The sequence below is a fragment of the Trifolium pratense genome, linkage group LG5, assembly GCF_020283565.1.
Source record: "Trifolium pratense cultivar HEN17-A07 linkage group LG5, ARS_RC_1.1, whole genome shotgun sequence".
NCBI lineage: Eukaryota > Viridiplantae > Streptophyta > Magnoliopsida > Fabales > Fabaceae > Trifolium > Trifolium pratense.
The window spans coordinates 52,435,721-52,456,874 of NC_060063.1; the positions used below are offsets into that span (position 1 = coordinate 52,435,721).

Here is a 21,154-nt window from a genome sequence, read left to right on the forward strand (position 1 = left end):
TAATGATGCAAACTCTTCACGTGAATGTTTGCAGGAAAAACAAATTTTAGTAAACAATAGTCATGTGGAAAACTGCTACATGTTAAAAATAAGATTGATAAAAAATAATGGTTAAAGGATTATTCCAATGATTTATTCCAAAAATATTTAACTGTTTAGTACTTAATTGAATAATGATGGATAGTTAATTCTGTAAAATTCTGATACTAATAAATTAATATGTGTAAATATGACACAAAAATAAATTTTGTAACTAAAAAAGAAAACATGAAAAAAGTTCAAGGTCGCTTAAGTACAACTCCTTTATCGGAGAAATGGTTTGTGAATGATAAAAACATAAGTTCTGCACAAAAAACAAAAATAATAATTTGGTTCTACAACATCCATATTACTTGTGCAGTCAGTTAAATTATTTACCTAAATGGTAAATATTACACAAAAATGAAGTTTGAAACTTAAAAATACAACAAAAGTCCAAGTACGCTTAAGTATCACTCCTTTATCGCATAACCTGTTTGTCGGTGATAAAAACATAAGTACTGCAAAAAAAAAAATCACAAATAATAGTTAATTACGATATATAGCAAAAATAGGTAATAACTAATAGAAAAAATTTAATGTTGTAACAACCTCTAAAGATTAGCAAACACTTCTTTAAAAACTACATTAGTAGTAGTAGTTGATTCAACATTTGCTGCTTTCTTATCTTTATCATGTATCAATATCTTTAAACCTTGTTTTGTTGTAACCCTTGACATTGCCACATATAACTGACCATGGCTGAAAACATCTTTTGGTAAGTACAAACCAACGTTGTCCAATGATTGCCCTTGAGATTTATTAATAGTCATTGCATAGGACACAATTATTGGAAATTGAATTCGGTTGAGTTTGAATGGCCATGGTGCTTGAGATGGAGACATTTTCATTTTAGGAATGTAAAGAACTCCACCAATATTTTTGCCACTGATTATTCTAGCCTCAATGACATGATTTGCAAGTTTGGTTACTATCAACCTAGTACCATTACACAATCCTTCCGAAGGATCGAGATTCCTCATGAGCATGATTGGTGTTCCAATTTTCAAAGTGATTTTGTGATTTGGCAGACCAGATGTCCGAAGAGAATTAAGAAACTCTGGTGTTAGTGTCTCAAAGATTTGACAGTCATTGACATCAGATCGATCGATAGAGTCACAGCTATAATAATCTTTGGATTCACCTGAAATTAATAGAAAAAGTAAGGGCCAATATATGTCAAATTTATTGGGACTTATAGCAATAGTTCTAACTTGTTAATTTACCTGGGATCAAGGTTAGAACATAGGAATTGATCTGTTCAACAACTTCAATTGTTGAGGCCAATATTGCTCTGCTTTGTAGGAAATTCGCAGACTTGTAATGTTCAATCAAGTTTGGATAAGTACTGTGAACTATTGCATGTATAGGATCATCATAATCAAGAATCAGGAGGTCTTTTGGAATATCGATATCTGCATAACCATCGTTTGGAACAGCAAGTTTTCCTTCTCCAACTTTCAAAATCCATTCAGAAAACTTTTTCAGTTCATCACAATTTCCATTTCCTTGTAGCCTCATATTTTTTGTTAGAGTTAAGACTTTACAATGATCCCAAATTTTTGATGAATTTATGGAAGCATTTACAATATCTGAACGACTACCTCTAGGAACTACCGGCAGAATTTGTCTGAAATCTCCTCCAAATACAATGACCTTTCCACCGAAAATAGTGTCTGAGTTTTTGTATGAACTCATCACATCTCTCAAAGTTCTTTCAAGGGCTTCAAATGTGAATCTGTGAGCCATTGGAGCCTCATCCCATATAATCAATTTTGTCTGTTTCAGAAGGCCAGCATAATCATCATTGTGTTCAATTTCACATGTAGAATTATCTAAGGTTGGAACTGGAATTTTGAACTTTGAATGAGCAGTTTTGCCACCAGGTAGTAATAGTGATGCTATTCCACTCGAAGCGACGGTCAACACTATCTGTGATCTTGATCTCAAAGATGAAGCAAGTGTCCTCCACATAAAGGTTTTACCAGTTCCTCCATAACCATGTAAGAAAAAAACACCTCCTTTTTGTTTTTGAACAGCCCTCATTATAGTATGATATATTTCTCTTTGTTCAGCTAACATAAACAAATATAATCTGGTTATATTATAAATCTATGAAAGTAATTAAATAATATTACAAAGCCTGTTGTTAAGTAAATCTATAAAGGTTATGAACAAATTATGTATGTAAGTACCTGTGAGTGCTCTAAACAAAGTTTGGAATTCCTGTTTTTGTTCTTGAATATCATAATTGGTTTCATCATAAATAAGTCTATTCCCCAAATTAGCAGTAACATAATGCTTTGGATAGGGAATACATGGAAAATCTGCCAAACTTTTTCTATTGGCCTGTAGTAATTTTTCAATCTCAATGAGTGTTAAATTTTCAATTTGTGCATCAGTTAACTGTAGACCTGTATACATACATAAAACACAATGTTGAAATATATACATTATAGAAGTATTACAAAATTATTATGTAGGGAAGATACCTCTATTTTTTGCAATGATGCGCTGGTGATACAAAATACCATCAGCGAGCCAAATTTTGGATTCATCCCAAACATGTCTAGGACGATTCATTGTATTTGATTGTAGCAAAATGACGAAAAGCTTTCTCAAAAAGTGTCCAGAGCCCCAGTCTTTAGCTTCCTTGATAGCATTGATGTATACCCGATCATCTTCAAGAAATCCCATCGCAAAGCATGCATCTCTGTAGGTAACATATTGATCTTGGTCAATTTTCCTGAGGTCATCATAGCAAGTAGGTCCTTTGACTACAGTTAGCATCATTCTTAAATAATACAGCTCTCCTGTTGTTGGTGGCACCCAAATTAATCTTCCAATTGTAAATCCTCTTATTCTGGGTTTCCAAAGTCTTTTCTTCTTGACATATACAAATTTTGAAACAAATTGGCCATAGGTCAATGTCCTGCCTTCTTGAAACTTTTTGTTGGCTTCAAACCATGCTGTAAACATAGATTCAGTGACACTTGGTTTAAGAAGAACATCGTCTATTCGTTCATAATCTTGGAAATAAACAGAATGTTGTCCTTCCAAATGATAGAACAATCTCTCAACAGCTGGTTTACGACCATGGATGGCAAAAGAGAAAATTCTCCAGCAAGCTTCACTTGGAGACACATATCTACAATCAATGTATTCTTTGACTTCATCAATTTCTTCATTTTTTGAATTGTTCTTCTGATTTGACCTAGAAATAGCAGCTGTGATACGATCATAACCCTTGTGTATATATTTGAAAAGATATTTGATAGAAGTACATTGGTTACACCATTCCATATTGATGTGAGCATGATATTTCAATAACAAAAATGGATTGTAAGGCACAACATTTTGATTATCCATTGTTATACCACTTCTTTCTATGGTGAAACCATTGCTTCTTCTCCTGTAAACAGGATATCCTTCTTGATCAACAATTGTTGTCTCTTGATACTTCTTTGGAAAATATTTGGAACACCTTCCCTCACGCATGCAAGGTGATTCTGTATGCGTTCTTCCACATGGACCATGGATCATATGAGTTTTAACCAACATATACAATTCTTTTTGACTTGTTGGATCTGGAATTTCAGCTGAGATGATTTTGTTAATGTCATCAGGTGATGGATATTTGCTCTCCGGATGAAGGAAAAGGAGGATATGTGCATGAGGCAGGCCACGCTTTTGAAATTCAATAGTGTACAAAACTGTCAACAATATAATTAGTCTTAATTAAATTTACAAATAATTCAAAGTCGTATTTGATATTAAGTAATTATAGATTAAATTTAAAAGTACTTACATGCCATGACCTTTCCTAGAACATGTTTTTTGGTAAGATCTTTAAGTAGCTCAGTTAATTTGATTTTGAAAACTCTTGTTATGATATCTGGGCGTTCATGAGCCTTTAAATTTTGCTTCGAAAGCAACCTAGTGATTTCAGGCCAGTTTGGATTGCAAGTAAATGTGATGAACAAATCTGGAAATCCAACTGATGCAGATATCGCCATACCATCAAAATATAATTGATCCATGTACCTCTTGCTTCCAACAAAAGATGAAGGTAATACTACTCTCTTACCACTTTTTGACTGTGATTCAGTAGAAGCATTGAGTCTTTGGTATTTTCCGACCCTCAAAGTGGACTGATTATTGCGTACAAATGATAATCTTTCAGCCTCCATCATTGTAAAACCATCAACTAAAAACTGTTGGAAAAGTCTTCTTGAGCACAACAGTGTTTTAGCTTCTGATTTTCTCATTTGAATTCGAAAAGATAGCCAATCCATAATAGTAAGCCGGTTCCTCTTTGTAATAACAACATCAGGTCTCTCCTTGTGAAGTGTCCCACGTCTAAATCCATCTTCACCATATGGAAATATTAGAGGATATTGGTATCCAAGGTAAGATGCATGAAACTCATTAATTCTGGTAAGTTTTCCACCTTTTTCTTGAATGATTATATCTCTTGAATCTCCAGCATCAACATCACCTACAATTAGAGCTGCTACTTCAGAAACTGTCGGTGTATTGTAAATTCTTCCATCAGTTTTTCTATCATGAATGAGTCTCAGTTTCAATTCTTTAACATTCCCAGCTTGTAATTTATCTCTTGCCATCCTAAAAGCTTTTGCATGAACATTGTGTTCATCCAGCATTCGACTCAAGCTTCTAACAATATCAGGATCAATTGATTTATTGTCCCTGAAAAATGGAAATTAATATAAGTAGAATAAAAAAATGATCCAATATTAAAGAGATATGGTGGATACTAAGATAACTAACCTAACACTATGGATTCGATTAGCCAGCTCATTGTCGGTGTCATAAATATAAAGCTGAGCAAATTTCGGAGGGTCACCGATATTTGGTAACATGCTCCCAATTCGATGACATGGTTGTCCATGTAACCTCAAATTTGGTGGACCTTTACCATGATTAAATCTTTTATCAAACTTCATACCAGGTGATGTAAATGAAAACATCGAATTGTACATTCGAACATTTTGTTGGAAGTGTTTACTTTGTTTTGATTTTGTATCAAACAGTAAATTTCCAAGAGATTCTGGTGGATTTTTTAGCAATGGTAATTGAACTTTCCCATTACTACAACACATTTGAAAAGTAGGGTTAGCACTATGTCTTGCTTTTTGACGTCTCTCTTGATACCACATGTTAGCTCCACATGATTGACATTCGAACAGAGCATCTCCAATGTCTGAATAAGCTATATAAAAAATTTGATATGTTCAGATTGATGAGTTAACTGACATTCATATTGGGTAATAGATAATAAAGTAAACCAAAATTTACCTTGTGCAAAACCTGAGTTTGTATCAAGAACTAAGGCCGAACATTCATCATGATCACTGTCGGTATCGCTTTCAGAATCAAATGAATCTTCTTCACTACTTGGTGAAAAATATTCATTTGGTAACACTTCGGAAGTAGTATCATCAGGCTGAGAATGTTTCCTTTTGTTTAGACTGGTTGGAATTGAAACGGGTGGGATAGCCATAGTACTATTTACACGTGTGGGATTGGTAGCAATGCTATTTACAGTGTCAAACTTGGTTGCCAAGTTAACATGTACCCTTTCGATATGAGGCTGTGTACTGGGTTGCTTAGATTTTAAGACACGGTTTGGTGAATTCGGGGGAAACCTCACATTGGTGGTTCGTTTGTTCACAATTGATGATGTTATATCAGAAAGTGGAGTGTTTTTTCCTGTAGGAGTCATAGAGGTATGTGTTGTCCCACTATTAGGAGATGAGTTAGGGATGTGATTGAAACGAATATTTGGTTTGGGTGTTTGTTGGTTCACAACAGATGAGGTTATATCAGTCAATGCAGTGTTTAGTCTAGTATGAGCCATAGAGGTTTGTGTTTTTCTGCTATTAGCACCTGAGTTAGTAATGCTATTGTAACTCAGATTCTTGACTACTCCAGACAATGGGGTTTTGTTAATTGAATTTGAAGGGAAGTCTTTTGTGATTGAAACATTTTCGAATGAGTGATGTAAGTGTTGGTGATGGACATTGTTTAATAGTGGTGTTACAGTGGATGTCGTCTTACTTGATTCCCCAACCATGACAGCTCGGTTAGTGCTAATGGAAAATTGATAGTTAACATTTCTATGAGCCTTAAGTTGTCGCAATCTTTTTTTGTGCTGAAGGATTCTCTTGCGGACAAATCTAGCTTTTCTGGTGCGAATTTTGAATGCATCTAAGTGTTGATCCATTAAACTAAGCAGTTTCTACAATTGAAGGTTCAAGAAACTAATGAAGTCCATAAAAATGTCTTATCAATTGTTCTATCAACTAAATCCTTTATGTATTACAACTACAATAGGTGTAAAGCTTGAGTATGATTTAAATCAAATAAAAAGAAGGCGCAACAATATATGACTATTCTACCATAATATGAAATGCAAATAAAAATAGATTATAATTAAGCTATGTACAGCCATGGTCAGTATTGATTGTATACATAATATGTAAGAAAACATAAATTTGAAGAAGTTAATAACAGTATACCTGAGTATGTAGAATGTTTTTTGAAGCTCTTTAAGTTGTTCTTAAGATATTAGTCAGTAAACATTGAGAATTAAGAAATGCATCGATCCTTAGTTGCTAATTGATTTAGGTAAGCTGGATGTGATCATTCATGAATTGTGAGAGAAACACCTATTTCACACCTCATTGATTGTGTTTGTAATCCTAATAATTTTGGTTGACAGGTAATAATATTAATTAATATTATATTGAAATATGTATAAGCCAAACTATATAGGTGAATTAAGTTAAAGTTAAAAATTGGTGATGTATTTGGGTAAATACTAAAAAATATTATTGCAAAATATATGCAGTACGGAGTCAAATAAATGTGATGTATTTGGTTAAAAGTTTGGACAAAATATAATTAATGATGTCGTACAATTTTGTTTATATATTGAGACGAATAAAGTAAATAAAATTAACTTAATAAAAAGATTAATGAGTAGTAACATTTGTTTATTTATAAGTTTGGAGGGATGATAATTTTTACATTTACTTGTAGAACATTTATAATAGAACATTTACTTGTCTTTCTAACGGATATTAAAATGTATCTATATAATAATATAGGCTAAATATATTAGATTAATAATGAATCTTATAAATATATCTTCTCTTATACTCCCTCCGGTCCTTATTATAAGGAACAGTTTGACAAAAACACACAGATCAAGGAGACCTATTTTTTTTATTAAAAATTCTAAAATGTTATGTTTAATTCCAAAAATAACCTTGGTCTTAGTTGATTGTTGTCTCTTGTAATTATCAATATACTAAACCACTATTCTTAATTCCAATGTAACTCCTCTTATACACAAGGCTAATTAATTCCAATGTTACATTATCATTTACGTGACTCTTTGTTTACTAAAATTTGCCTCCATATTTTTTGTATAGGAAATATGTGTGTAATTAATGTTAAGCATTGGAATAGGTTATATTGGAGGATACAATTCAATTCAATAAGAGTATAAAAGGAATGACTTATTTAATAAAACATAGATTTAAGGAGTGTTTCTTATATAAAGGACCAAAAAAAAAATTCAAATTGTTCCTTATAATAAGGACCGGAGGGAGTATTTAGGACCGGAGGAGATAATATATTATCATCCAAACAACTTGTATAAGCTACTCTCCTTGTTTGTTGACCCATCCTTTTGCAACTTGCAACAAAGAAAGGGCAGGTTAGGTAAGCTTGAATAGCTGTAAGACATAAGACATTTATAATTTTAAGGACATGCATTTTTGAGGTAGGAGTCTTACCTATTTTGCTTTACATTTAATGCAGGATCAGAAACTTGATGTAAACTATTACTTGTTGCAGTCACTCATAACTATTACCACATTTTGGGGAAAGCAAACATGCACAGTAAATAAATTCACAAAGTACAATTGCTTCTATGAGTCTATGGAAACTAAATCATAGTGTACGGTGCATTGAAAGGGTAAGACTTACAATTGCATCTTTGAATCCAAATTTTTTTCGTAGGATTGCTGACAAATAGTTACTAAATAGTATTCAAATTGTTGAAAAGTTAATAGTTTATTGTAGTTAATCTTAACCTATTTACATTGACCAGTACACAAATTCAGTCACAATAAGTTAATTGTCCTAACAATCCAGAAAGATAATATTAATACACAAATAGCACCCACACAACTATAAAGTTAATATATTATATTGCAAGCTGTTACAATAGTGTGATTAATTGCAAACTGCTTGATGCAAGACACAAATGACTAATTAATACTATTATGAATTAGTAGGGATCAATTTGTCTAACATGAATCAAGTTGGATGATAATGTTCCATCGAATTTGAATCTGATGGTATCACCATTTTTGTAGCCTGAAATTCTGCAGAATTCTTTCCACCCATGACCCAATTTCACCGATGGTTTTCGTGGACCCCTGCATAGCACAGATGATTGAACACACTTGATAGTTTCATTACATAGCATAACAAATTTAAGATCAGTAGCTCTTAGATAATCTCCAAAGTCCTTATGTAAAGTCTGCAAAATTAGTGTTGCATTAATAATTAACACTATTTACGTATGAATTGACATGAAAAATATGAAAAATAGTATGACAACTATTAGTAAGGTTGAAAATGTACCAATTGTGAGCTAATTGCAGTGTATTCAGATAAAACGACATCAAAGTAAGTAGTTTCGTTAGGTTTTGTAGAACTTCTAATGAATGCAGGATACTCATCAGTTGAGTTTAGTACATTTCCAATGGAGATAAGGAAGCTTCCACCTCCACAGTAAAGAAACCAAATTTCTTTGACTTGTACAATATTATAATGGTTCAATAGATCAGACCAACCAATACTGAAATGTGGAACAACATGATCTTTATTCAAAGTCAAGTAGTGTTGCATTTCATTCATATCATTTAGTTGACACTCATTTGGAAGATCATGGTAAAACTTATGGACAAATTCAGTAGGCAGTTCTCCAAATGTCTTAAAAAATGAAAAGAAAGAAAGTTAGTTTTGTTTTATGAAAATAGAAAACTTGATGGTAATGTTACAGAAAAGTATGTATGTAAGAGATTTGAAGAAATATGTCTTGTTTGAAGAATACCAATATTTAGAAAATTACCTGATTTGGTTGCACAATAGATTTGAAGCACTCTTTAGGAAATCTAGGTTGAACTGGGAAAGTACGATGCATATTTGCTAACTTGTGTGAAATCTAATGAGGTGGAATAAGTATTGGTTGGCATACTAATTTATAGTATGGAAGAGTTGAGGTAAATAATTAATGGTGGTGGATATACATTAAGTTTCACTTTCAACCATATAGCTGATTTTGTAATAAATGATCATAACCATTTGTTGAGCAATGTAGTATAAATAACATATACACCATAGACTATAATTCTTTAAAAATTTGTTCCTGCCAATGAATAGTTAATTGCATGATTCAATTTTAGTCATAAAGTACCTTACCTTCAAATCATATAAAAATCTAAAAAGTTGAACAAAACATAATAGTACTGAACTTTTAAGATATAATCATTTTGCAAGAAAAAAAATTAAAATACAGATGATTACATCAACTATGTAACAAAAGAAATCACCATAAAGTTTTTGAAGGATGGAGATTAACAGACTGATGAATAAATTTTAATCCATATTACAACAAAATGGTTACTTGATCAGCAAGTCTTCCTACTAACATATAGGATAATACAATATTTAAGTTTGTCAACATAAAGTTTGTCAAGGGTTTGAATAAAACAAACTTCAAAATAACAATAAATTACATCATGAAATTTAATAGTAACTTCTTTTCAACATTTGTGTGGTATACAAAAAGATAAATCAAAACCACATTTCATGATAGTCTGCTGCTAATAAGTGATAGTTATATTAAATCTTCTCCTTTTTAATCACCTTGCGAGATCTGGTTGATGAGAACTGCGATTCCAGGTTGATAGGATCAACGGTTAATGGCTTAACAGCTATTCTTGTCGCCGGTGTTTTGTGAGAAGAAGCCGATAGGTCATTGTCAGCAGAAGCAGAAACATTTGGCTGGAAAACAATTAAAGGTAAATAAACGATATTAGTTTGTACCGTATGGTTCCAAATTGTAAATTGAAAACTATATTCCCATTTGCTTCAGAACATAAAACATTACATTTCACACAAATAAAACAAAGGATTGATACCAATAAAAGTTTGGAGATGGATTATACCGTTGATAAGATTGAATCATCTAAGCCAGCAAATTTGTCAATATCAGATTGAGTAAAGGCCTGCATTGAGAAATAAAATTGTATTAATGAATATAGTGGTAATTGTAAAGTTAAATAAAACACATGAAAATCTAATTTTGCATAATGACAAACCTGAATTGGAGGTTCTTCAGTAATTGTTAAAATTTCATCTTCAATGTCCTCAATATTGTTGCCGATACTCTAAAGTTGTAAGATGGTAGTAAATAAGATAATGTATAGAATGAAGAGCGTATTAAACATACATAACGAAAAGAAACAACGTTATAAACCAACCTCCCCAGCAGGTAATTGTTCTTGGATCTTGTCAACCAACTCTTTGCTATCTTTGCACTGCAGAACTGAAGCCTGACCTCCATACCCTGGTTGCCACTTGACTCTAAAGGCAAATTTCCTTTCCATTAGGTCATCAAAACATAATGGATATTCCTGAGGATCGCCAAAACCCCTCTACATATAACACGTGACATCTTAGTATTCCAACAATGTAACTGATATATATATATACACACACATACACACAGTTCGAACAATTAATCAATATAAAAGTAAGGTAACCTTTTTCTCTTTAGCAAGTAGAGTTGCTGCATTCATGCCAACCAAGTCATCTAGCGTGCTGTCCCAGAAAATAAACTTTGCAGTGTCATCACCATCATAAACTTCCACATCCAGTTTATACCTGGATAACATTGTCAAATGATATGTAAGGTATCACGTTGGTTAAGTGAATTTCAATGAGTAACCGAAAGTAAATTGTGCATACTTGATTATAGGATTATCTGTTTGGTGTCCCTTCCTACATTGAAAAGGTGGTTCAGTTCCATCGGCTCTGCAAGAGCAATCAGGGCAGGACCTGAAAAACCACCCTTGGTTTGAAACCCTAATGTGTGAAGTGGTAACAACAGTGACACAGTAGGTATCCTGCAATAAAAATTATTAATATTGAAGATGTGATACATATAATTGATGTACAAACTTACAACCATAAATAATATATGAATTAGAGACAAACAGCTTTAAGTTTTTTCATATCTCCTAGGCCGATCACACGGGCCTGATTGCAAAAGTTTTCATCGGAAGTATATTGAGATCCAACAGAAGATTGAGTACGAAACTGAGTTGAAGTGGTCCCATGGAAACTTTGCGATGGGTATGTCGCATCATTTGGTAAGCTGTGGTTTGAAACAATTTCGATGTTATATAACATGAAAAGCTAGAGTCATAAATATGAAATTTCATAGCATTTTATTAGACCAAACCACCAAACCTGTTTTGAAAAACTTTGATTTCAGGGATGTTTCTGTCAAATAACAGTTTTGTACCATTCCACACATTAGTTAGTTGTAACGGGAAAACACCTAATAAAATAAGACAGGGTTATTGTTAGTGTAATCCTTCCGGTAATTTTAGTCTAGCATCTGCAATCATACAATTGTGAGGATTTATTACCTTGTGGTTCCTTCACGCGTGCATGTTTGATAATCATCACAGCAGGACCCATATCAGTTAGTTTGTTGTAAAAGTTAATAAATTCCACAGACAAACCATCCCAAAGAGTGCAATCCAGAACATTATCCCTACAGATATCAGACACACCGATATATATAGTAAATATTGAGTTGTTGATATCATCAATTCTATATGATTATAAGCAAAGTTTGATTAAATTAAACCTTAAATCCTTCAAGGTGAAAGCCACATTCCCTTTTTTTGTGGATGTTGCAGTAACAGACTTTTTGATAGATTCAATGACTCCAATTGCATCTACAAAATATGAATAATTAGACTATCCTAACAATGTATGATGCATAAAAAATGAGTAATGTATTTAATTCAAAGGAGATTTACCAACTAAAACATCAGGTTCAAAATTGCCTGACTGAATCTCAGAAAAATCCTTAAAGTTGAAAAGGGTTTTTGGAATTCCAGGAATGTGAGCTTCGTCAACTCTTGTGGCTCCAACAAATGTTAACCGAAATTTGTGTGTAGTCATTTTAAAACCCTGATCATTGTCATGAACGCGAAAATTACGCATGTAATAGGTCTTCCCTTCAGCCAACTTTGTTTTCCATAACTCAATGTCATTTTCCAATATTGAAACTTGAATAGTGCTTCCCTAATAACAAACATATGCAAAACCAAGTGTTAGAGACTATAATCGAAGTAATTTTGATAACAGGCGAATAAAATGTACATGCCTAACCAACACTTGTGAGTGAAAGTACCTTGATATCCCTAATCAATAACTCAATGCTAACTTCAGTTTCTGCCTTTGTTACGATCCACATGTCATCGACAATGACACCTAGCCTCCAAATCTCCTTTTTTTTGTTAACATTATTAACTGGATCATATGCTCTATCATCAACCGGGACGATAATGTCATTGTTTTCTGGCTGTGGCTCAACCAATATGTCTGTCTGAACTCATAAAGTTACATGATAGTATTATTGACAATCTATCTATTGAAATAATATATTTGACTTTCTCCATTAGTTTGTGGCATATGGTGTCATAGAAAAAGCCATTTTGTAATGTTGTACTGTAATAAAACATTAGGGAGGACAATATTGAATATTTAATAGTATATGGTCTATCATCAAGTTTTAGTATAATGTCATTGTTTTATTAATTCGGCTCATCCAGAATGTCCGTAGGAACTATTAAAGATCCATGATAGCTTGAGTCACAATTTTTAATCAGTAAATTTATAACTAAGCTTTTATACCAATTGCGACAAAAGTACCCTAATTTTTTAAAAACGTATAGCAACAACAAAAACTCAATAACTTAGGATTTGATTAGAGGCCAAAATACTTATTTTGAAGGTAAAAATAACCTTGGATTTTTCAGCTTCTATCAGCGAGCTACCAACCTTTTGTTTCTACAAAATAAGACAACATGAGGTAAAAGAATGGTTGAAAATCACATGTAATACTTGAAAAAATACAGATATCTAAATAATAGTTACCTTAATCTTATCAGCTTCTATAGTTGTTGTTTCGTTCTACTCAAAAAAAATGAATAAATTTATAGGTCAATATAAGAAATTTTAAAAAAGTTTTAAACAACCACAGTTAAATCATATAAATAGTTACCTTTGTCTTCTGAGTTTCGATGGGTGTTGTTTTCTTAGAGGCCAAAATAAAAATGATTTTTGGTAGGTTAATAAACAATAACTTTACAAAATCAAAACTTGATAGTTTGTAGATAAATACCTCATCAGTTGACAAATGAAGAACAATATAAAATAAGCTAAAAAATACATGTATCAGTTGACAAAAACTTACCTTAGTCTTCTCAGTTTCCATCGGTGTTGCTTGTTTCTATGACCAAAAAAATTATACTTCACAGGTTATTAAAGATTAAAGATAATAACTTGACAAATGAAGAATGACATAACAAAAACGCTAAAAAAACATGTATCGGTGTTCAAAACAAATAAATCTAACAAATACTTACCCTAGTCTTCTCAATTTCAATCACAGTTTCTTGCTTCTACAAACAAAAAAATGCAATCTTGTAGGTTAATAAACAATAACTTGGCAAAAAACCAACTTCATAGTTTGTAGATAAATATCACATTTTGAAAAATCAATATTTATATAACAAAAACGAAAAAGATCATTAATCATTGTTTAAAGGACCTTGGTCTTGTCAGTCTCCATGGATATTGCTTGCTTCTAAAAAAATAAAAAAAAATTACAAAAAAATCAGAAGGAGGATGAATCAGTGAATCAACTATAAAATAGAATGCAGAAAGATATGAGTGGGTAATAGAAAAATAAAACCTTTTGATGTTTGCCTTGCATCATTTCTTCTACACACAACAACATGAACATAAGTGGATAAACTATTAAAAATCGATGCATAAGGATGAATAAGGATGAAGAAAGACAAAGGAAAAAGTTGAGGATTGACGAAGAACAAACCTCAGCAAAGAAGAAAAGAAGAAAAACGCTGAAGAAAAGTTTATGAAAAATGAAAAAGGTGATTGTACTTGTCTTCCTAAAAGGCAATACAATACTACTTCAAACTCCATTTTGTCCCATCAAACTGATCTTGGTCAGTGTGTAAATCTATTATGCAATACCAAAAACGCCCTTCATATTTGAATTTCCTTTCTTATACTTATGTGATCCGGATTTTAAATTTTGTGGGTTGAGAAGGCATAAAGTTGCAAAAGGGCATTTTCGGTAGAGTTTCAATTTTTCTGTGAGGAGGATGGATACAATTTTATGCCAAATATGACAGTAATACCCCCACTTTTCAACACAACCAAAAAAAAAAAAATTAAGGGTGAGAGGGACAATTCAGTATTTTTGGTAGTATATTACTGTCTTTGATTAGTAGTTGATTGTAGAGAGATAAACCAAGGGAGTGTAGTACCATTTGGATTGGGGACAAGTTGATATGCTTCTTGGAACATGTTGGAGCATCTCACTATTTGTGTCACGACCGCGTTATGTACGAGTGATGGAAATTTATGTGTAGGGTAAAGGGTAGAGTGTTCTATTCCTGCAAGTGGTAAATTAAGATTCTCTTTTTGGGCATCAGCTAAAAATACTATTGAATCAATTCATACAAGATTAATTAAGAACTTAATTAAAATAACCCACTTGGGGTTGGTCGAGTGGTGTTGGCTTGGGCCCTTGGAGTATGCTCCTCTCAAGGTCTCAGGTTCGATTCCCATTGGTGCCAATTTCGGTGGGCTAAGTCCATACAGAGCAAAAAAACTCTGGCTTTAAATGGGGCCCTCGCAAGTGGGCGGTGGGATTGGTCCCCTTGGATTAGTCGGTCCTAAGGCCGGATACCAAGTTTTCAAAAAAAAAAAAATTAAGAACTTAATTTATCGATCGTTTGTTAGTTTAGTGGTGATTGACGCTGAATTTTGTAGGGAGGACCCCGGTTCGATCCCCGCAACTGCGATCGAGGAACTGAAAGAACTGATCCACTGACCCCCCAAATTAGATTAAATTGGTGGTGAAAAAAAAATTAAGAACTTAATTCACCAAAAAAATAGATTAATTAAGAACTTTCTTAAGTAATTTGATGTTCATGCCTTTTAAATCGATTTTGTACATTTAAGTAAATTAGTTTTCTTGTTATAGTGTACATGAAGTACTATGTAAATAACATCCCTTACCCACCATAAACGTCACTACTAACTAGTATAGAGATGGCTAATAATGTAATGTAGATTCATGTTAGGCATTGTGTCCCATTTTCCTGTCTACTAGAGTCTCCCTCCCAATGGACATTGCAAGGCCAATTCCTGCGGAGTACCGGGCCCTTAGACAGCCAGTAAACCTACACATAATTTTTCCATTAATGCAAGAATAAGGACAGAAATGAGTATATATATATATATATATATATATATATTAAGGTTAAATATGATTTTAGTGCCTACATTTTTGTGGACTTTCAATAATAGTCTTTACATTTTTTATTATATTTTTAGTCTACATGTTTTTGTCGTTTTTAACATTGGTTCCTACCGTTAACTTCAAGATGATTGGGCAAACGGAATACACTAATTTAGACACCACATGGGGTCAATAATTGATGTGGCATTACATAGGGACAAACGTTTATTTAAATAATAGTTTGTATTATTAATTTTAATATTTTTATTCAATTGAACAATGACGTGTGAACATTTCACATTAATTAATTTTTAATAATAAGCTTCTTTTCAATTATTTTTTTTTTAAGGCTTAATTAGTAAAATGGTCCCTTAAAGACATTTTTGGTTTCAGATTGGTCCCTTAAAGAAAAAAAGGTCCAAATAGGTCCCTTAAAGAAAAAAAAAGTCCGAATAGGTCCCTTAAAGACATCTCCGTTAATCAGTTTGGTCCTATTTAGACCTCTTTTTAGGGACCAAACTGATTAACGGAGATGTCTTTAAGGGACCTATTCGGACTTTTTTTTTCTTTAAGGGACTTATTTGCACCTTTTTTTCTTTAAGGGACCAATCTGAAACCAAAAATGTCTTTAAGGGACCATTTTACAAGTCTTTTTTTAATAATGAGCTGAAAAATTGTCAATCTCTCTTAACCGAATTACTAAATTTTATTAAGACCATCTTCAATGATAGGTACTTATTTTTTAAGTACTAGTACCTAATAGGTACTGGTTCTACGATAAGAAGTGGTACCTATTTTATTTTTGTCGGTTCCATTTATAATGGTGTATAGTTACTAGTGGAATGTGTTATTTGTGGGATCTATTTAGAACTTATTATGTATTATTATTAAAAAATTATATATGAGTGATGTGTACACGTGGGGTCCAATTAAATACTCAAAAATAAGTATTTCCGTTGTGGATGCTCTTGTTGACTCATTTTCGAAAAACAAACAAAAGATACGATACGATGGTGTGTGGGATCCTTTGTATCTTTGCTGGAATTGGATTCCATAAATTCAGGAACCATGCAGTCAGGCTGCAGTCAGTAATTTCCAACCGTACGATCAAAATTGAACGGCATAGATCTTATGCAGTTTTATTTTTTAAAATAATAAAAAATCTGACTTTAAAACCTGAACCGTCTGATTTCAATCGGACAGTCCAGATCTTACTGACTGCATGCGGTCATGATTTTTGACTGCACATAATGTGCATCCATCTTTGCTTGTGGCACGGTTTGCATTCTAATGCATGTAATGTAACAAAAGAAAATCCTGTATGACAAATTGACAATCTTCTAGAAACAGATTGAGCAGTAAGAATGAAGATATTATTAATAATTTGGCAGGCAAAAGCAAATTTAGCAGAATCACAAATAACAAGGAAGACATTATAAATTAAACGGTACAATTAGAAGAAAAAATGCAACTAAAATTACATTGAAAACTAAAAGTGAATTGAAGTACAATTTTCTTTTGCAAATGTGACGATTACTAGAGGGGGGGAAGGAGAATTTTCCTGCTTGATATGCAACAAAATGTCACCGACGATCCATGGAAAAATTAAAAAAGTGGAGCTTTTGTCATAATATTCGGGATGATAGGTCACATGATACCATGCAGATGCCATAAGTCGATATTCGTGCGGCTGACAATCACTTTCAAACCATTCTTTAGCTTCGCATTGAAGATCCTTAACCGAGATCAGGATTCTATCCTTCATGTCTCAATATCACCTCCAGAGCACTCATTTGGATGAGGCCTGTAGGTGCAGCAAGTATTAGAAAGCAATAAACATCAGTACAAGAGAAACATTTATAAATAACAGAAATAGTTAATAATTAATTGAAAGCTTTGTCAATGGTGTTTTAATGTAACATTTATATATATATAGTACAGTAATGTTGTATTTATATTTGTACGTTGCTTTAGGGTTGACCACGAACTTGTGATCCGACTCGAACTGATGTAACCGACAAACATTAAAACATTTGATCGGGTGCGGGTTGGGTCTCCTGTCAATAGTTGTAAAAATTCGGACATGAACGGTTGCATACGGACGGATACGAGTCTCTAAAATTCTATCTCTTGGTAACCGAAACAGCAAAACCGACTGAACCACCATCAAAATGCAATTTTTTTTCCTTCTCTCCCTCTCTCAATCTCATATACTCTTCTCATGGTTGTTTTTATCCATCTTTGATACAGGAGATGAATGTTATATTTTACAAGTTTATAATATGTTGACGAAGGAGGTGTGAAAAATATTTTAATATATTCTAGATCTATTTTAAGTTATACTTCTCTTATACTTGATTTATTATTGTCTTTAAATCTACAGATTTGAAGCAAAGTAAATGCATCCCACCATTTTTATTTTTTCATTTTATTGCATCGTGTACGAGGTATTGAACTATTTGAAAATTAAGAATTTTTTAATAATGAATTTTAGCTGTAAATAAAGTTTCAATCTAACTCGTAATAGCCGACTCATTCTACCCGCTCCAGTTTAACCGCTTTTGCAACAACGGATTCGAGTGTAGTGTAAAATTTATGTGGCAAAAAAGTCACAGTTGTACCACAGTCAATTATGATTGTTTGAGTAGAAATATTTGTTCCTTCTCGTTTGAACCCTTCAAATTTTATTCTTTTGTTTCCCACGCTAAATGCTTCCAAAGTTAGGTAGTATTCTAGTTGACCACTTGTATGTCTGACTATAGGAGTTGAAACAACGTTGTTACCGGATACAATGGTACAACATATTATTGGTGTGTCCACATCCTATTAGAATGTTAGGAAATGATACACTAGAGCCGGAGGTGAAATCCAATGTAAGAGTCTCCATACTTAGATGATAGATCTCCATGTGACTTTGATCCATCACCATATCTACTTGTATATTCACAAGCATCATCATCGTGTGAACAAGAGATATTTTCCACAGAAAAAGACAAAATTATGAAAAAACTAAAATACTAAAATAAAATAAAGAAAAAGACAATGATCTATAGTCATAAACTAGAGGTAACGGTCTCATTGGATATAACGTAAAGGATATAATATAATAATCCCTGATATTTTGGTGCTAGTATACCATACATTAATTGATATTATATATAAGTAACACTTTTCACACTTAAATTCACAAGTTTTTGTGGAAAAGAGAGAAGATGGCAGCTGGTCAACTTGAGCATGAGTTAGAGCTGCATGTACCAGCTAGTGAGGCATGGGAACTCTTTGGCACCCTTGGTATTGGAAAATTGGTTGTGGAAGAGATGCCTCAATCATTTCAGAAGGTGGAGCTAATTGAAGGAGATGGAGGACTTGGAACTATTCTCAAACTCACATTCACTCCAGGTATATCATTTTTATTTTTATAGTAGCTTGTCACAACTATATATACAAAAATTCTATTACATCAATTGTAAACATATCCTCCCTTTGACTCACTAATCCAGATTCTTGTGTAAGGAAAAAAATTATGGTGGGTTCTCACTAGAAAAAATATTGAAAAATCCATAAGTTTATGTTTGGATTTACTTTTGTGGATGACGAAAGTGATTTTGAAAGTATAAGATCAATTTTGACATTTTTTATTAAGATTGTTTGCTTTTGTCTCAAAAATTAATTCGAAATAGAAATTGAGATTTAAAGTTTTTCTCCAAACGTGATTCTTAATGTTTATATGTTCGACTCATTTTTCCGTAATGTTTTCAAATTAATAAATGAATTAATTGATGATTGAAAAAGATATTCAGATACTCGGGTCGGGACAATACAAATCTATAGAGTTTTGTTCTAACATAATTCCTTCTCACGAAAAAACAAAAAAAAACAAAATTAGACAACTTAGGCCGCCATAGCTAGCGATAGGGTAAATTATCGGCTCTGAGGGTAGACAGCAAGCGTCTTTATTGTCGGCTCTGATTGTTTTGGTTGGAATTGGATCAGGTGTACCTGGGCCAGGTGGTTACAGTGAGAAGTTCACCAAGATTGATCATAAAAACCGCATAAAAGAAACAGAGGTAGTTGAAGGTGGATATTTGGTGTTTGGATTCACACTATTTAGAGTTCGGTTTGAAGTGATAGAGAAAGGTGAAGATTCAAGCATAATCAAATCTACAATAGAGTATGAAGTCAAAGAAGAGTATGCAGCCAATGCCTCACTTGTTTCAATCCAAACATTGGTAAACATTGTAGAAGTTGCAAAGAATTACCTCAACAGAAACAAGACTGCAAAATAAGTGAAGTAGTCATCTCCATCTTTTACTTCAAAATAAAAATTGTTGAAGGGAAAACCAAGTGTCTTGTGACATTTCCTAGTTCATGAATAAAATTGATGAAATTGTTTCTTTGCTTCAAACCTTTTGTTTCATTATCTAATTCACATCTTCATGTATTATTGTTGATTACTAGATTGAGAAGCATTGCTATTTCTTGCTGGAAAGAAACCGGGGGAGGAGGAAGTGTTTGTTTATTTTTATTTTTTTGAGTCAAGCGTTTTGTTTACTTAGTAGAAATATGAAAATTCATCTTGAAGCTTGGTACAAACAAATTGGGGACTCGTGTTATTGTGAATTTGACATTTGTACTAAAGATATTTTTTCGCAAGTATTTTTTTAGCAATTCCTTAATATGCGTAAAAATGTCAAAGTGACTTATATTTTGGAATTGAGAGAATATTATATATATATATATATATATAGAGGGATTAAAGTTTGAAATCGAGACTTTCTACTCATTCATTTCATATTGATGAATTTCTAGTCATCAAAATAATAGACAAAAAATAGCATGACCCAATATTAAAAATAGCATGAATTTCTAGTCATCAAAATAATAGACAAAAAATAGCTTATTGAAAAATAGTGCATTTAATGTCTTGAAATTTTTTAAATTTTTATATATTTATTTTGGTTTCCTTAACATTACCTTGGGTCACTATTTAGCATGACCCAATATTAATTTTAGCCACACAAGGATTACTTGACCAAAAATATTTATTACTAGAGTCTTAAAAAGAGGTACTTTTGAATTAAAAAAAAAAAAAAAACACCCATTTTCATAGAAACTAGTGATAAAAGAAATTATCTTTATATATATAAAAGTTATAAAGTCTCGATGTAACCCTGATTTAACCATAATCCTAACCCTAATTTAACGATATCTTTTTGTAACTGGAAGATTTTGAAGGATCAAATATAGGAGATGTTTGGTTGTAACATATATTACAAGGCATGCACTGAAGCCAAACTAAGTCACTCCCTGTATCAATCACACTGTAGACCTTAAATGGTGGGGTACCAATTGAATAACTCATTAGATATTCGAATTCACCGTCATCAGAGGTCAAAG

General features: G+C 32.5%; 4 protein-coding genes across 14 annotated transcripts; 1 reads left to right on the plus strand and 3 right to left on the minus strand.

Annotated features, from left to right (window-relative positions):
- Window positions 1-632: 632 nt before the first annotated feature.
- Window positions 633-6,325, minus strand: LOC123886886. Its single transcript, XM_045936160.1, has 7 exons — window positions 5,398-6,325; window positions 4,870-5,311; window positions 3,887-4,788; window positions 2,571-3,791; window positions 2,274-2,492; window positions 1,305-2,153; window positions 633-1,222 (listed from the first exon to the last, which is right to left on the minus strand). The coding sequence occupies exons 1-7, from the start codon at window positions 6,323-6,325 to the stop codon at window positions 633-635; spliced, it is 5,151 nt and encodes a 1,716-aa protein (XP_045792116.1).
- A 2,043-nt stretch (window positions 6,326-8,368) lies between these two features.
- Window positions 8,369-9,655, minus strand: LOC123884217. Its single transcript, XM_045933278.1, has 2 exons — window positions 8,761-9,655; window positions 8,369-8,656 (listed from the first exon to the last, which is right to left on the minus strand). The coding sequence occupies exons 1-2, from the start codon at window positions 9,034-9,036 to the stop codon at window positions 8,402-8,404; spliced, it is 531 nt and encodes a 176-aa protein (XP_045789234.1). The 5' UTR covers window positions 9,037-9,655; the 3' UTR covers window positions 8,369-8,401.
- Window positions 9,656-9,727: 72 nt separating this feature from the next.
- Window positions 9,728-14,749, minus strand: LOC123884216. 10 transcript variants are annotated; one of them, XM_045933273.1, is made up of 20 exons: window positions 14,321-14,653; window positions 14,180-14,205; window positions 14,036-14,071; window positions 13,851-13,886; window positions 13,679-13,714; window positions 13,487-13,519; window positions 13,360-13,395; window positions 13,228-13,272; window positions 12,614-12,808; window positions 12,237-12,504; window positions 12,062-12,152; window positions 11,838-11,965; window positions 11,656-11,746; window positions 11,401-11,560; window positions 11,152-11,309; window positions 10,947-11,067; window positions 10,665-10,838; window positions 10,503-10,571; window positions 10,350-10,409; window positions 9,728-10,185 (listed from the first exon to the last, which is right to left on the minus strand). In XM_045933273.1, the coding sequence occupies exons 2-20, from the start codon at window positions 14,201-14,203 to the stop codon at window positions 10,024-10,026; spliced, it is 1,923 nt and encodes a 640-aa protein (XP_045789229.1). In that variant the 5' UTR covers window positions 14,204-14,205; window positions 14,321-14,653; the 3' UTR covers window positions 9,728-10,023. The 10 variants fall into 10 exon arrangements, with proteins under 10 accessions (XP_045789229.1, XP_045789228.1, XP_045789230.1 ...); XM_045933272.1 differs by having other exon boundaries at window positions 14,180-14,208; XM_045933274.1 differs by lacking the exon at window positions 13,487-13,519 and having other exon boundaries at window positions 14,180-14,208; window positions 14,321-14,749.
- A 4,093-nt stretch (window positions 14,750-18,842) lies between these two features.
- Window positions 18,843-20,425, plus strand: LOC123883019 (norbelladine synthase-like). Of its 2 annotated transcripts, XM_045931700.1 has the most exons (3): window positions 18,843-19,156; window positions 19,751-20,039; window positions 20,076-20,425. In XM_045931700.1, exons 1-3 carry the CDS (start codon window positions 18,970-18,972, stop codon window positions 20,077-20,079), a joined length of 480 nt encoding a protein of 159 aa, XP_045787656.1. In that variant the 5' UTR covers window positions 18,843-18,969; the 3' UTR covers window positions 20,080-20,425. The 2 variants fall into 2 exon arrangements, with proteins under 2 accessions (XP_045787656.1, XP_045787657.1); XM_045931701.1 differs by lacking the exon at window positions 20,076-20,425 and having other exon boundaries at window positions 19,751-20,043.
- The last annotated feature ends 729 nt before the right edge of the window (window positions 20,426-21,154 follow it).